The sequence below is a fragment of the Onychomys torridus genome, chromosome 2 (assembly GCF_903995425.1).
Source record: "Onychomys torridus chromosome 2, mOncTor1.1, whole genome shotgun sequence".
Lineage (NCBI taxonomy): Eukaryota > Metazoa > Chordata > Mammalia > Rodentia > Cricetidae > Onychomys > Onychomys torridus.
The window spans coordinates 103675954-103693463 of record NC_050444.1 but is presented as its reverse complement, the minus strand read 5'-3'; the positions used below and the strand labels follow the sequence as shown (position 1 = coordinate 103693463).

General features: G+C 38.4%; 1 protein-coding gene across 4 annotated transcripts in view; it reads right to left on the bottom strand.

Annotated features, from left to right (window-relative positions):
• The window catches only part of Adamtsl1 (ADAMTS like 1), a 392521-nt gene that overhangs the window by 185400 nt on the left and 189611 nt on the right, over positions 1–17510 (bottom strand). For 2 of the 4 annotated variants that reach the window (XM_036178884.1, XM_036178883.1), the window contains exons 8-10: positions 16492–16603; positions 12283–12421; positions 999–1049 (exon numbers count right to left, since the gene is read on the bottom strand). In XM_036178884.1, the coding sequence (XP_036034777.1) occupies positions 999–1049; positions 12283–12421; positions 16492–16603 (302 nt within the window). The remainder of the gene's footprint in view (positions 1–998; positions 1050–12282; positions 12422–16491; positions 16604–17510) is intronic. The other 2 variants (XM_036178887.1, XM_036178885.1) reach the window with 1 other exon arrangement.

The following is a 17510-nucleotide window of genomic DNA, read 5'->3' as shown; positions in this document are numbered from 1 at the left end:
GAGCTAGGACTATCAGAAGGATATGTCACTGGACAGCTGGATTAGCATCTAATTAGATTCTAATGTTAGGATTCAGAGACTATCAGTTAAATTGACTGAATTTTGCTGTTCAAAATACAGTTACTTTTCTGCATGCTTTAGTTTAGGATTTAGCAAACTACTATAGAATATGTTAAGTGCTCATGGTCTCATAGAAACCCAGGACCCTAAACAGCAGCTGACTTCCTGGGGGAGCAGGGCAAATTAGTAAAGAAAACAGCAAAGCTATTTAAAACTAATTCTAATTTTTGCTACCTGGAGAGCTATTTCCGGGCAATCGATACAACTGGCAACTGGTACCTTTCTCAGCAACTCCAGTTTTCTCTCAAATATAAAGATAAAAAGTCCTTTAAATGTATTTGAATAACCTTTCTAGTTTTTAAAATATACTTTAACAAAACAATGTAGCAATTGATCTTTATGTGTTGAAAAAAAAACTTACTCTGTAAAATGTTCTGAACAATACGGTTATAAAATTGTCTTTAACTAATTATAATTCTTCAAAAATAAAGGAAGGGCACCTGAAGCCCCTATTAGAATAATTCCCTGCCTGGAGTTTCATATTTATGGTGTTGTGACCGCCAGCAGTCAGTGTTTGTTTAAGTTAGCAGTCGTTCTGTGATGACCAGGCTCCTACCCAGAGGAGCCAGAGAGGCTGTGAACAGGGAGTGAGAGAAAGACAGGGCATAAAGAGACATACTGTGGCTAATTGGAGAGAGTTACTATGTCCACTCCAATGAAATGTGACTCCATCAAAATGGTTTCTGAATGTCAAGCTTACAATCTGAGCAGGCCACGATTATTCAAGAGGAGAGCTCAGAATGGATTTGAAAGTCTACCGTCTACTGTCTTATTTGTAGAAAAACACAGATCTACAGCTCTACATTTTTACACATATACACTAAAGCATCAGAAGAGTGATGTGCTAATTCTAACATCAGGATGATTGATTTACGTACCGAGGAAGGGGATGGTAGAGGTCATAAGGCATGATCTGCTTGTATCCGTCACTGTTAGGAACAATAATGCCAACCCTCTGAGTAGAAGGTACACACAATAAATAAACACTAAATGATTACATCATACACATTTTTATACAATTGCAAAACAACATTCATAAATCATCTCTGAAAACAACACTGAAACAGTTCGATCTTTATGCTAGCATATGCTGTGGGCTGGGGAGAGCTCTTAGAAGACACTTTTTCTATAATTAGTCCTCTGATCCAAGCAGGAAATACCACTGGAAAGGGAGGTGGTGAGAAACCTTGGCACCTCATCATTAACTATATGGCACAATAAGCTTGTAAATGTTCTTTAATCCCCCAAATTATCCATCCTATGAGGTCATTATTATTACCATCATTATTAATGTTACTTCCAGATGCCCATTGAGCAATTACAGTTACTGTCTCACTTTTGATGAAAGAGAAAGCTATGTAAGCAGGAGGTTATGGACCACAGAACTGACAAGACTGTAACATGCATCAGCAAATAAGCTTCTATTTCTGGCAGATCTAAAGATTTACAGTATCTGGAGAGGAGCCACTTGGATGTCCTAGAAAGGGGAGGGAGGAACTACCAAATGTTATAAGCCATGGTTATCAAGAGAAAAACGCCTTACCAAAATGAAACTGCTCACAAATATTAAAGTTTTCTGTCTATAAAATATTTGACAGGGATAATTGCTTTATCATGATGATTGTGACTCTTATGGCTGCAGTTTGTGGCCTGGGAAACCTATGAGGTTCAGAGACAAAGTCATGGCCAAAGAGCCACAAGAGAGGGCATTACACACTGTGTGGCTGAAAGGACAGCATGAGCTGTGTTGAAGGTGCACCACATTACCCAATTTCTTGATTTCAGCTAAGGCCTCCTCCCATTGTTAAGACTGGGTCCTTGCTGAAGACTGGCCCCCTGGATGCTGAAAAATTCTTACTACTTAGGCTGTTGAAGGAGAGTTGGAGCAGCAGAGCCTCCATCAAGAGTGGGCTATGAGGGATGCTCAGGGTAGATGCAGAGCATGGAAGGGCAAACAACAGAAGATGGTTTACTTTCATGACAAGTGATAGGGAGAGCCTTTCTTGAACATTAAAGAGACCCGTACATTCTGTTTCTATCTTTGGGAGACATGTCTATGTATTTACATATCTACATAACAACTGACACATATTCATTATGTCTATACTTACATGTAAATAAATAGATTTCCTTTTTGATCCTATCAATTGACACGAGATGGCACCATAATTTTAAAAATATAGCTAGCAAATCTAAGCATTTGAGTAGAAAGATTGGGCTGGGCTTGCTATGAATCAGATAATGAGAAATATGACTAAGAATCATGAGAAGAAAGAAAAAGGACTGACCACAAGGCTCTAAAAACCTGAAAAATAAGGAGACACATGACAGCATCTAGATGTGTTTCAGAGCAAATAGGAATAGGGCCGTAGAGACAGATTTCCCAGGATGGAATGTCTGTTCACTTATTCACTTTACAGAAGTGTATAAATAAATACATCTTCTGTACTTATTCATTGGACTATTTTCTATTTTCTGATGAAATTTGCCTGGTATGTAAAGGAGTGAGCACACCTGCATATGTTAATCTTCTGTCACAAGGAGGAGGCTGCTATGGGCATGCTCAGAACTGCAAAGATATTTAATACAACAACAACATGGTTAAAATATTAAATTTGTGTCCCTGCTTGTGAAGTTAAATGTCCCAATCTTTTCTCTCTTCTTCTGATAGCAGCTTACTCCTGGCTTTTGTTAGAAACATGAGATCTCTTTTTAATAATGTTTTTATCTAATAATCAAGAGAATTTTCCTTTTAAAATGATAGTATTTTAAAGGATGCCAATGTCTCAAAGTTTTTCAAAATGTTGGACATATACTGCTTTTTAATAAAAGTGAATTAGGGTATAAATCAAGTAGACTGAAGTTAGGTTTTTATCTAAGCCCTGTATCTATTCATTTCTATATCAATCTCTAATTTGGAAATGCATACCACTGCCTTCTCCCCTGGAAAAATTTATGGCTATAATTTGTCATCTTCAATATGAGAATGGACTGTTGCAGATCCTTGTAACTGATTTATCAGCTGATGATATTTGAAATGGAGACAGTAACATTGAACAAGACAAGTTGAAGTGAAGAAAGGGGATAAATGAGGGCAGTACAGAGATGTCAAGACTTTGGGCTGATTTAGAAATCAGGTTTGTGTTTGAGCAAGATGCTTTAAACCTGGCTCCAGCAACACTATGGCTCTATTTGTCTTTCTGTGGCATGGGTCATGGTGAAGACTCATAAAATGGCTCTGTGGCACCTGTGAAAACAGAAAGATAGCAAAACAATGGTGCTTTGTCCAGCCCTCCAAATGCATATTCGTGAGCTTTGGCTCTGCTCCCTCCTGGGGCTCTGGCCACGGCCATGATCTTTGACTGTGCTGTAGTGGAGGGGAAGGCAATCATTGCTTACCATTAAGACACATAGTTTTTGTTTTCAGGTTGTGTGCATCATGAAGGATGGTGGAAAGGGAAGCCATTAAGGGACTTGATGAAAGTCTCTCCAGGTTTGGGTCTAGATGTGAGTGTGTTTGTGTGTACACATTCAGATATGTTACAGAATACATGGGCAAGAGAGGAAGAAGTGGACACAATTTTTAAAAACTGTCACCAAGGGACAACATAAAGACAAACTACTCACTTCCCATTGCTTCAATAACCCTGACCACTTGTGTATTTTCACAAAGGCATTGTTACGACTCCATCTAAAACTCTCATTGAAAGGGATGTGGAGAGCAGAAGCTGAAGATATTGAAGTGAGAGACACTTCCCACCTAATCTACCCAAAGCACACTATTTACTCAACTATCTGATGCTATGATGTTATGGCAGGTTCTTATAATAAAATATTATACAGAACATAAACATATAAAACACTCTGAGCCATTTTCAATAATATAGTAGCTGAAAAAAAGTAAGTACAGAATAGAATATATCATTAAGCTCATTACATTAGAAAATCTATATATTTACATTTCATCTATAAAATAATTTTCATCTTGTGTCTATGTGTTCATAGAAATACAAAAGTACACATATAAGTACACATGTATATGGACTCTCACACATATAGTAAGGAAGTACCTAACAGTGGTTGTTTCCTGGAGGTTGGAAAATTTTTTCCTAGCTGTAAAAACATCTCCCTGTTTTTGCAAGTTCTAAAATAACACATTGCCTCTAACAAGCTTAGCAATTAGAATACTGAAATAAAGCGAAATTTAAATTGAAAAAAGCATAAGATGGGAATGTTTGGAACTGACACACATGGATTGAATGTGGTCATTATCTCCAACTTCTTATGTCACCTAAAGGTCACTGAGGCTTTGTGAAGGACTGATTGAAGATGCAACTTCTGAAGGATAGCCATGGCCTTTAAAAACCAAGCCAGAATCAGGGTCACACTTCTCAGCTGGGGAATTCACTCACATACTGTAATAAATCTCTCTTTACAAGAAAAAATCCTAATGTAAATCACTCTATGAACACTTAACACATGAGGTTCTCTTTGTAATGGAGATGAACCATAAGGCTCTCTTGCCTCTCCTTACTAAACATCCTCTTCCCAGCTTCTGACAGCTGCATGGACTTCAGGCTCTGAGACCAGTGAGTCCCATACAACTTGCCATCTTCCCTTGCAAACTGCTTCTCTTGTGTCTGCTGACTGTGTTCAATACATGACCATTCTCCCACCTATGCTACATATTCTGGGACGTTTTTGCTTCTTATATGTGCCATGCCCTTTATGTGTATCTTGTAGTAAAATTGTGTTGCTGGCCCACTTCATTTAACTCTAGATCTTTCTATTCCCAGCAGTAACTATGGAGACCATGAAAATCTCTTTGTTTTCCATCTCATGTGTGTTTCAGACATAATGATGCTTCATAACTGTGTGACTCAACTCACCCTGGGAAGATTTGAGCACCAGACTTTCGCTGACTCCTCTGAGTTTTACTTGCCTTCCTCATTGTACCAAACCAAACATTAAGCCTCAAGGACTAGGAAACTACAGTTTTTTTTTTTGTTGTTGTTGTTTGTTTGTTTGTTTTTTAGAATGAAGTTATGGGTGCTACAGTACTCTGGCTATGGGGTTCCATCTTCTCTAGATGATTTCCAGGCAGTAATAGAAACCATCTTCTGCAAACTGCAGAGACTAAGGAAATGTTGAAAAGACACCCAAGCATTTTGCTTTTCCCTGAGAGGCAGAACATAGAGGATCAGGGTCCAGTGAGGGGAGGACCACCCAAGGAGCTGTGAGGTTAAATGTCAGTGTTCTTCTTACTGCACCCTCTTAATGTATGTAACCTTGAGTAGCAGACATCTGGACCTTTGCTTCCATCTTACGAACATCCAAGTAGTGGGCAAGTCATGAGTTTTAAGATGAAGAGAGAATGGAAGGCCAGAAACTCAGGCTTATGGAATTTATCTTACCTTTCCCTGCCCAGTGGCTGCTGAGCCCCCAGCTTGATAACCACTAAGATGATTATCTCCGAATTCTTCCTCCTCTAACACCTGCCAATGTCCTGAAGCACTGAATGTCCTTAACATAGAGTCAAGTTGGAATCAGCTGTGAAAATGGTTTATATAGAGGTCCTGATTTTTTTAAAACTACAATAATGCCAAACCAATTAATGATACCTGTGTCACAAGAGAACCAGACTCAAGAATCCTGATTCACTAACATGATCTGAAATTTTTTTCAGACACATTTTGTACTATAAAACAAATTACTGAGGAGTTTTAACATCTTAGATTAAATGATAAGTAATTTTCTGCATGTCTACATTTTTGGTTTTTCTTTCTTGACATTAATGAGTGTCATTTCTGTATTGCTTTTAAGTAAGTAGGACTGTTGTTTCCTTAGGATTTATTTTTCTCTGCTGTTGTATACCCAAAACAATTTGAGTGAACATCAACACTTGTGATTACACAGAGTATGCTTCTTTCCTTTGGATTTCTGCTCACTTTGTCACATGCACAAACTTGTATTAAAATGGTTCTCTGTTGCCTTGGAAGCAGACCTCCAGTTTGCTTCGAAGGCAACATGTAGGACAAGGGTGACTATGGGTAATGATGGCATTAGGGCTGCTTTTCTGTAGGGTGAGAGACACTGTGGAACTGGAAGCTCTTAGATCCATGCCCCAGCTTGCTTTGATGGAGCCCTACTTGAGAATGCTGCTTATACTGTCTAGCCTGTTAACTCCACAGGGAATATAAAACTAAATGGAGGTAATAAGCATCTTATAAACTCCTCATGCATGTAACTTTGGGGAGGTCAATTTAGCTGTTTCAGTCTCCACTTAATGACAAGAGCCATGATTTGTTGAGTTCTTCGCACCTTGGGAGGAGCTTTATACTCATTATTTCACAGCATCCTCACAGTACCTGGCAGAAATGTTATATTTTACAGATGGGAAACTACAGATGTTAAGTAAAGAAATCTCTTACACAGTGGTAGGTTGAAGTTAAAAATGAGGATGACATTACCTTTCCTGGTAACTCACAAGGTAATTAAAAGAATTGCACCAATAACTAGCTACATGCTTTAAAACTTTGAAAGATAATGTAAGACGTGAGCTTTACTCTTAGTATGAATTGGATTGATAATTGAGTTATAGGGTGCTTGGTTATTTCAGCTTTGGTTCTATAATACATGATGATATATTCTGAAATGCAGGACAACTCTGCTTTGTTGTCCCATATAGATCTATGGAAGCAGAAATGAGGTTTTATGATTTTTTTTTTTTTGTAGCCCTTGTTTAAATGAGATTGGTCAGAAGGAGTTTGTGACTTTTCTAAACCATTCACTGTTGCAATAAAACGAAGTATTTCAAGACTTGCATGATTAAGGACACCTTCATTTTTTTTTTTTTTTTTTTTTTGCTTGCTTGCTCAATAAATCAACCATTTCCTAGTCCTTAACTTGAGCTTTCCTGTTAGGGAATGTAAGAGGCAAAACTCCTTATGGACTGATAGCAATGACTCACAGCTGGTTATGGAACGGCTATTTTTTTGTTTCGTTTTTTGTTTGTTTGCTTGTTTGTTTTGAGACAGGGTTTCTCTGTGTCATTTTGGTGCCTGTCCTGAACCTTGCTCTGTAGACCAGGCTGGCCTTGAACTCACAGAGATCTGCCTGGCTTTGCTTCCTGAGTGTTGGGATTAAAGGCGTACGCCATCACCACCCAGCTGATACTTGTAAACTGAGACTTCAGCCCTCAGTCTGCATAAGATCATTTATATCTTAGAAACTCAACAAATGTGATTTCGCATCAAGATGATGTTTTCCTAGGAATTGTTTCCTGTTTTTAGAACAACCCATAGAGAACTATTTCTTGGACTCAGAGAATTTTAGAATTCTATCTTTCCTTGTCATGGATAAAATAACTCACTGTCTGGAGAGTTGCTTCTGTAGGCAACCTCAATACTATTAGCACAGCCATGATCTCAGTCACAGCTGTAGTAACTAACATCGATTGAATGCTTATTGTGTGGTAGACACCTCCACCCCCTGCACCAGGCTCTTTAAATGTCTGGTAGCATTTATCCCTCATGACAACTTTATTCGGTAAAGGACTGTTATTATTGTCACTTCACGGGATGAAAACCTAAGGCTTAGTGAAAATAAGTAATTTGCCAAAGGCTGCTCAACTAGCAGGTGGCAGACCTGTAGTCTCAAGCCAGCCTGTATCATTCCAAAGCTCTCATTCCTTCTACCAGGCTCTACTGCTGTGAGCTGGTTGGTCACCCTAGAAGCATACAAATCCCGTTTTTTTTGTTTGTTTGTTTGTTTTTTTATATGCTTCCCACAGGCTCCGTCTCTCCAGATGTAGAATCTTTCTTTACAGTTATATTAGGGGTCAAATCTGAGACTGGCTTTTCACAAGATGGTCCCTAGCCAGTGATAATTTATGTACTTTATTGTCAAACTAAAGTAGAGCTGGAAAAATAAAAGCAAAAACCACAAACCAACTGATCAACCCAAATACCACTTGACTCACCAGAACTGCCACGTGGGGCATTTAACTCTGGGCATCTGCTGGATATTGTTGCTATAAATCCCCAAGAGGGGGTAGAATTTAGACACAGTTTTGTTTGCTAGTGACTGTGATGATGGTAGTGAGTGAGAGCCTTGTACACCTGTCTAGCCCTCACCAATTCAAACCACTTTTACTACTGCCTTGGAGGAAAAAAACCAAAGGTCTGTTCCAAGCCAATCTATGAAGGCAGCTCTCTGTTCTTTTCACAGCACCTTGCATGAGGTCCCCAACAACCAAAGGTTGCATGCCTTATATTTCAAGCTGCTCTGAGAACAACAGTGCTTGTTAGATGGGGTAAATGACTATTTTATTTTTAGTTGTTTCTTAACCACAAGCAAATACTTTGAGACTTTCTGACCACATAGTAGATGTGACCTTCTCCCCAAGAGACAAAAGTAGCATGAACTGCTATACAAATTTCAACAAAGCTTCCCTTGGTGTAAGGAAGAAAGTGACAATTATGGCATGGCAGACACATGATAGGTTTGACATGTGATTAGATCCAGAACGTCTGTTACATGGGAGAAGGCTCATAAGAAAGTGTTAGAAGCACAAAGCAGAGAACTAAGCATGCAGTAGATCCCTGACAGTCGGGAGGGTAGTATCTCTGCACTTCTAGGAATGCTCAAGTTGGACTATCACGGCACCTACAGCAGCAGAGTGTGTGAGAACATGTGATTGCCCTATGACATCATGGCTCAGAATTGCCGATGAAAAACAGTACTAATTTCAGTAAAGAGCCATTAAATCCTTATACCTCTTTCTCCCTTTCCTTATTATTAAGTGTTGGCTCCCTTTTGGGGGGCACTTTTGGCTGGGAAACTAAGTATTTTATCACTTCATAAAAAACAACTGCATCAGTGACATGAGCAGAGATCAACAAAGCCCCATGGGGAGGAACAGCCACGTTCTACCATTGGGCAGACAGGGCAACGGTCTGGAGTCCTTGCCTTAGCAGTGCACCAGGTCGCTACGTGGAAAGAAAGGATGAGGAGTCATTGACTTCACAGAATCCCATCTGTGTGATGAGCAACTGACAGGGACAAAGAGAAATAGTGAATGCAGAAACAATGCTTATCTTGGGCACTGGGGAGCACTAATGAGTTTTATTGTTTTCATTTTAGCCTTTTAACTTATCCACATTTTCAAATTAACATTTGGAACCAGAGAAAGTGATAACAACATAAAAAAAAAAATCCTTTGAAAAGAATAGGGCCAGATGTTCATTGTCTGCTCAGTATCCTCTGTAGCCATGGCAGCTGGCTGATGTGACGTGAGGGAACAAGCCGTCTGGAGAGAAGCAAAAAAGGGAGATGGGAAGGCAGACAAGGAAAGCAGAGAGGACTCCTGCAACTAGATGAATGGTAAGGAGTTGGGCATTCCTGAGGAAAAAATAACTAAGGCTTGGAAGTTATTAACTTAAAGTTGAGCAATTATTTCGTGTCCTTACTAAATATTGTGTGTGTGTCCAGGAGCTGTTACAGAGGGGAGGCCAGAGGACCACACTAGGTGTCTTACTCTATCACTTCCCACCTCAGTCCTTTAAGGCATAGTCTCTCACTGAATTTGGCGCAAGGCTGGAGGCCAGCAAGCCTCAGGGATGCTCTTGCCTCCACCCTGCTACCTTAGAGGTTATAGGGCTGTGCGGCCACACTCAAGTTTGTGTTTGGATGCCAGGGATTCAAACTCATGTCATCATGCTCATGTAGCAAGCTCTGTCACCTACTTGAGCTCTCTCTCCAGCCCCTATTTAGTTTCATTTTTGGTGTTCATGGGACATTTCTATCTTGAAAGGGAACAAGATTCAAACTAATTGTCTGAATGGGATTTTGCTTCTAGTTAGTATAAGCCCTGATCCTAGGATTAACAGGAAAAATAGGATAGAGACCTCAGTGACTATATATAACAATATTTTATATAACAACAGGAATTAAAAATGTGTGATTTTTATACTAAGAATGCCCTTGTTTTTCTTCTGAGGACTTCTAATTTTGGACACAAAGGTGCTGCTTTGATGTCATTATACCCCTTTTGACTTTACTATGGCATCATTAAATCTGTAGTAGCTAGAAACTAGTTGCTCAATGACTTGATTCTATTGTCCCATGGGAGAGAGACCCATCTTAGAAAGTCTCTCCTATCTGCGTTGAGCCCACCCCTTCCTGGTTTTTCTTGGAATTCAGAAGAGCTGTACAAAAAACAGCTCCATGAACTTCATAGGAAGCCCAGAGCACCTTGAGCTGAGCTGTAGACTCCCGTCCCAAGCAGCTAAGTCTTAATTTTTACAGCTTTGCCTAATTATATCTTCAATATAAAAGCCATTTTCTGATATTAGCTTCCAAATTCTTTTTCTCTTCTTTCTTCTTCTCTTTTTATAGCCACCTGTCCCAACATTTATGTGTGTGTTGTAGTAGATATTTTAGACTAACACAGGGTATAGACTGAACAGGCAGCCGCCTTCTTTCAATGTAGCTTTTTCGTTTCTTTTTTTTCCCCTCTTTGGATAATAAGAAATGGGCCAGAAATGTTACTCCCACAGAGAAGAGGGGGTAAAAATCAGAGACCAGAAACAAAGGCTAAATTTTCCCTATTACAAACATTTTCTTCAAGTTGTTAACAACAATGCTTTCATTTCCAAACCCTCTTCGGTGGCCATTTCTTTGCTGAAAATAAAACTGTGGGGAAATGCATCTATCTCTCCTAGAAATAGACATATACACTTTCACAGTCTCTTTGTGACAGATTTCACTCCTTTGAATTGGGATAAATATGCTTTTTCCTGTTGTGGGTATGAATAGAATAATTTTAAAATAGGGTTCAATTGAATTAGTTATTATTATCATAGTTGAAAGTACTTCAACTACTCAATATTTGTCAAGCAAAAATTTAACACCATATTTCATTTTATATCACATTTAATTTTTAATATTATACATTCTGATGTTAACATAAAGCTAACTTAAACTAAAACTTAAAGCTGTAAACTATCTGTTCTTTCTGTTCCTTTAATGAGTTTAATTTTATGATGTATATACTATGGTTCCAAACAGTTAGTTAATAATGGGAAACTCAAATTATTCATGTGGTTGAGAATTCTTGACAGAAGATAGAAAGAACACAGTATAGTACTTTAAATGTCAACAATGGAAGAAAAAATCCTCAACTTGTATCACCTAGAAGGTACAGATAGGATTCTCTCCACCTACACCACCCACGCAACAGCCCAGCTGTTCAGAAGTTTACTTTCATGCACATATAATTAACAAATGATGATTTAAAATGTAACAGAGAAATCATTTATAAGAAAGGATGTTTTGGTATTTGGTCTTTGTGACTGACATTTGCTTTTGTAGAGAAGGGTTTCCTTAGATGCTGTCTAATAAGTTGTGGACGAGTAAGCTACAACTTGCTGGTGTTTGAAGAGCTAAGCAAAGGCGCCATTCATGAGCAGATTCTCTACCTGCATACCCGCCATCACTCATCATCCAGACACTTCATTAGTCCGATTGACTTCTAATCTTGCAAATAATCTCAGGGGCCAATTATAGTTTTTTCCAAAACAAACATTAGTGTGTGAAGGTGTTAAAGATTTAAATCTTTAGACCTGCTAATTAAAAAGATCCTCAAGAAAACTATACTTGGAAATGAGCCCTGGCTTCTACTTAGCAAAGGCTGAGCTCGTTCAAAGGTAGCAAAACTGTTTTGAGGCAGGTTCTGACCCTAATTAATTGTGTGAATTGATTATGCTAGAAGGGGTCAGCTACAGTCCTGACATGCAGTTTTCTGTGACCACATCCCTGATCAGAGACAGGGAAAAGACTCAGAAGAGCTTGGAGACACACTATGCTATCATGTTGGCCATGACACCAAGATGTGCAAGGAGAGAAACAAGTTGTCTGAGGAGAAAGACAAGACTTCATTTTGAAGAGCACTTTACAGAAAGCAAGTCCATAGAACCTGAGGTAGCATCACAGAACAGCAGGAACAAGGAATATGGGTACCACTAACATACAGCTGGAGTGGGGCACACTGGACAGGATAATGCCATTTATTTTCAAGTTAAACATTCACTTTCATCTAAGAAGCTAGTTGGAAACCTGATTTATGTTTCTAATAAACATAAACTGGTAAACTGGACTGACCTGGCTGGACAAGGATCCAAGTTGCATTCCTGAAGCTTGGGTTTGGGCTTGATGTTCTCTGGATAGTAGTGACAGTACTGGTCAGCGACCACACGGCTGCTCCGGAGATCATAGCACTCAGCTGATGTCAGCTGGTAACCTGTAAACATCAAACCAACCAGGTCGCTTAAGGCACATGTCAGCACAGTATACTTCTGTATGATTTTGGGCTGTCTCCCATTAATGGAAATTATTCTCATTGCCTAAGTCATTTCCAAGAGAAAACATATATATAATTGGAAGAGTCAATAATGTTGTAGGCTTCAAATTCTATATTTTCTCAAGTAATCCATTCATTTTAATAAATTATATTGAAGGGCTTGAGTTATACAAGAACATAGATTATAAAATTCTGAGATAAGAAATAGTTTATTTTATATAATATAAAAACATAACAGAAAAAAACCCCGTTAGTATTTTTTTTTTAACTAAGCTTGTTATACAAGGATGCTATATTACCTCTGTATCTCTGAGGCCTCCAAGAAGAATAAACTCACAACTCATTAGGAAAGAAAGTAACAAGTGAATAAATAAAATAAAAATAAATCTCAATGTGCCCTCTTGGGACAACAGAGATTTATGAATCAGGTTCCACAAGAATCAGGTACTATCAGGCTGCTTACATTCAACCTGCATGAGTTGAACTTAATAAATAGACATTAAAGTCTCCATAATAGCTATCAGGAATCTCACTTCCTTACAGAATTAAAACAACAAAATCAAACACAACAAAAAATGAAAATCAAAAAAATCAAAATGGAAAGTCCTCCCAAGCCTTCTTTCCTGCTACCTAACTTTTACTTTCTCCAAAATACTTTGCCATTTATCTGTATCTGCCTTTTATTTTATAGGCTTCCTTTTCTACTGTTTTCATATATCTCTTTCCGAAAGGCTGTCGAGAAATGTTTAATTTTATTTGTTATGTTTTTGATCTTTCTGACCTGTTTTGTGAAGTTATGGAAAGCAGTGATTAAGACTTAGTCTCCTGGAGTAAAAATAAGGAAACATCAAGAATTTTAAAAGTTCCTCCCCACCCCTGAATAGTCTTCCTGGCAGGCAGATGAGTTATTACAAAATATGTATTCAGAGACAAGATTGAAATCATTGAGAGGCTTGCTAAGGCTTTAGGAAGTCAGAAGGAGGCTTTTGAAGCCAGATTTCCTGGCTTGAGGCTGTGTTTGCAGACCACCCACAAAAGTTAATTGTTCATTAAAGACCTTAAAAAGACCTTTAAAAATTCTACTGGGAAGATGAAAAGCATAGAGAGTAGAAAAAGTGGTGGTCGGGACTCACATCCATCTAATGTTTTGCTTTATGGGAAAGTTAAGCAAAACGACATTTTAAAGTAGTCAACATACTTTTACTTTTTGACTCTATTGTCTTCCAAAGCAGCTAATTTTATCAGCTAAACACTTTGGAGTTTTCCAGAGAATAGTTTCTACTCAAGGACAGAATTTATCAGGTGGTAAAACATGGGAAGAAATAAGAAATTATTAAACTGAGGGTATGTTTTTGAAATCCTCATTGTTCAACCTAAACCCACTGCTTCAAAGTTCTTACACACCATGTAGTCAAGATGTGGAATGAAAGCAAAGGCCCACCGTGGTCTGCTGACACTGCCCTCTGTGGCGTCTCAAGGCTGTGGGCATTCTTTACACCTGGCAAAGTGACCAGTCACCTGAATCTGAGAGCAGGAAAGCACATGGGAACCCACAGCTCTCTTCTCGGATTTTAAGACTGCATCATTGTGGCGAGAAAGGAAGACACTACATCCCTCACACTCCACAGGGTAATTTTGTTCTTCCTGGGCTTCCCAATAAGATTTCCTATGAACAGAGGCCTGACGCTGGAAAACCATGGATAATGCTGCTTTTCCATGTGAGTAAAATGAGACCCAATGTGGCTGGAAATAGAAGAAAGTAACACTAATTGCTTTATTTAATAGTAAGCCATTGTCAAGGTCACTGAAATTATACTGTCACAGAAACTCTGTGTGAAAATGATATAGGTTGCATACAATTGCTGTTTTATGAAAGGTATGGTTTACATTTAAAGAGAAAAAATATTGCATTAGATGCCCTTTTCTTTAAGTCTGTTTTCTGTATGGCTCATTCATAGATCTATAGAAATTTATTCCCATGAAATATCAACATAATTGGTAGCTTTTTTGTTTTCCTTTTTAGGTCTCTTTATCTCTATCTCTCTATATCTATCTATCTATCTATCTATCTATCTATCTATCTATCTATCTATCTATCAGTCTGTCTATCTGTCTATCTATCTATCTATCTATCTATCTATCTATCTATCTATCTATCTATCTACCTACCTACCTACCTACCGACCTACCTGACATTTGAGGCTGGAATTTCAAGCAGGCAGCCACATCTTCCCAGTATTTACATAGATTCTGGGCATCTGAACTTATATTCTTTTGCTTTCATGATGAGCTCTTTAACTACTGAGCCATCTCCTCAACCTGGCAGTTTGTTTTTAAAGAAAGTAATTTTGTATTCAGGTCAGCTGGATCAACTATAGAAATAATATTGTACTGAAACACAAATATACTTGATAGTCGTTTGGCTCATTATTTTTAAGTTAAAATCTGTGCTGATTAGGCTTTTCATCAACTTGACATGAGCTAGGGTCAATTGAGAAGAAGGAACCTCAACTGAGAAAATGCATCCCTAAGATTTGCCTGTAGGCAATTCTGTGGGAGCATTTTCTTGATTAATGATGGATAAGGGAGGCCAGTGCACTGTGGGTGGTGCCACCCTGGACAGGTAGTCCTCGGTGGTATAAGAAAGCAGCTGAATGAGCCATAGGGGACAAGCAAGTAAACAATGTTTCTACATGATCATTGCTTCAGTTCCTGTCTCCAGGTCTCTGCCTGAGACAGTGTTGAGAGTCTATGATGTAGAAGTATAAACCAAACAAACTCTTTCCTTCTCAAGTTGCTTTTATTAATGGAATTTTATCACAGCAGCAGAAACCCTAACAATGCCAAAATAAAACACTGCTTTTAGAACTATGTTTAGTGCTTTGTTCATATTCTATGGATAGAAATAACACAGCTATTAGGTAAATTATGTCATATATGCTTACTGTTTTAAAAATATTGATGGACAATCATTTATCCCAATTTTGAGGTACTATGATTTTAACCATTGTGAATAATTCCAATGTGGATGAACTATTTAAAGTTATTCAATCAATTATCATCTATGAAACTAGAGAAAACAATTTTCAGATGTACCAGTTTTCAAAGCAATATATATGTAATTTTAGACCTATTAAAATAGAAGACAAAAGATAACCCACAAATGTTGACAATCTAAAATACTCACAATTAAATTTTCTGGAAAGATTTTGGTAATACATGTAGCCACAAAAACAAACAAACAAACAAACAAACAAACAAAAAACCCCAAAACAAACCATAAAACAAAACTCAGACTCCTTTATCTAGTGGTAACCTACTGCTGGATTGTGAAGGACAGAATGGCATTATGTTGTTTATTACATTATAATAGTATAATATAACATTTAAAAAAACCAAGCAGTCTCCTACAGGGAAATGACTAAATTATTAAAAAATAATTCAAAGAAATGATGACATGCCTACTATAGCTTTGAAAAACAGAAAATGGGGAGAAAAATCTTTTCTGGCAACACAAGATGCTGTGCATGACATGGATGTGACAGTATGGGGACAGGAATTTAGGGAGTGAACACAGGTCTTTCAGTGTGCATTGATGGGTGCAGGCAAAAATGAACTGAGTTTAAGTCAACAATGCAGCATTTTTTTTTTTTTCTGGTTATAAACTTTCTCGAATGGAGCAAGTCTGACAAACATCTTTACTTGCTTCCTGGAGAAGTGACATCAGTCCACTAGACAAGTCTATGCATAGGTGAAAGCAAGCGCCACAGGGTTAAGTTGCAGGCAGATATAGTATTACTAGTCTTGGCTTTCCATGACGCCAAGGAAAGAGGTATTTCCTCTGAGCTTCCACAAAGGAAAAGCTTCCCAGGGCAGCTCAGGGGTGGCTTCAGGAATGGGCTCCATTCAGAAGAAGGGGTTCTTCCATGTGGAAGTGACTCCTCTCTTACAACATCCAGCTTTTTCCCTCATCGAGGCCTGGGCTAGCTAGGATGAGAGAGCACTATTACCTCCTCCACAGGTTGCTGAGCAGGGAAAGAAGTCTGTTTCCCTCCATCGATGGATGATAGGCTGGTAGAAGATGAACTGGACCGTGCTGTCTGCAGGCCCCGAGTCATGGATCTGCAGGAACAAAACAGCAAAATTGGGAGTATGGCGGGAGAGTGGGTGGCTTCTAGGTCCCTGGTAAGCTTGATGGAGAATGCACAGTATATGGAGGTCTTGGCTGTGTGAGGGTCTGAATGGGCCTCAAGTGGGAAGACACTGCTACTCACCCTGCTATGTATCAGAGAATGGTTCTCATGGTATTTTTTTTTATCATTTTTACCTCTGCAGAGCTTAGAAGTATGGTGAAATCTCTGTGACTCCACCACAGTTCCTTCCCCCTTTTATTTCTACTTTCCCTGGTAGAAACCATAGAATTATGTGGACTTCCAAACATAGGTTCAGAAAGAAACATTATAGTCAGGTATGGTGATGTACATATTCAATCCCAGCACTCTGGAGGAGCTCTGTGAGGTCAAGGCCAGCTTGGTCTACATATTGAGTTCCTTGACAGCCAGGGCTATATAGAGAGACTGTCTCAAAAACAAAACAAAACAAGGCCAGAAATAGACAATTTATTTTAAGGAAATCATAAATGCCATACACTGCATAAAATAAAAGATGTTATCTGTAGTTGAGAAAGAGAAAACATCAAGAATTATGATGTTTTTCCCATTTAGGGACATGCATGGGTCTTCCTGTCAGGGTAATGATTCATGTATGTGAATGTGCTAAGTCACCAGTTGGAAGTCAGTTAAGTGCAAATTCTTGGGCCCACGCCCAGAGATTTAGGCAATTCTAATGTAGATATTTCAGAATGCTAAACGTCAAGATACCGAGTTATAAAAGCAACTACTTTCAAAGAAAACTGGTGCTTTTGGAAATTAAAACTTGTTTTTAAAAGAGGGAATATGAGACAGTTAATTTTTAATGGTTCCTAAAATTACAAGGTTGAGCAAACATACTTCAACTACAAGAGAAGAAA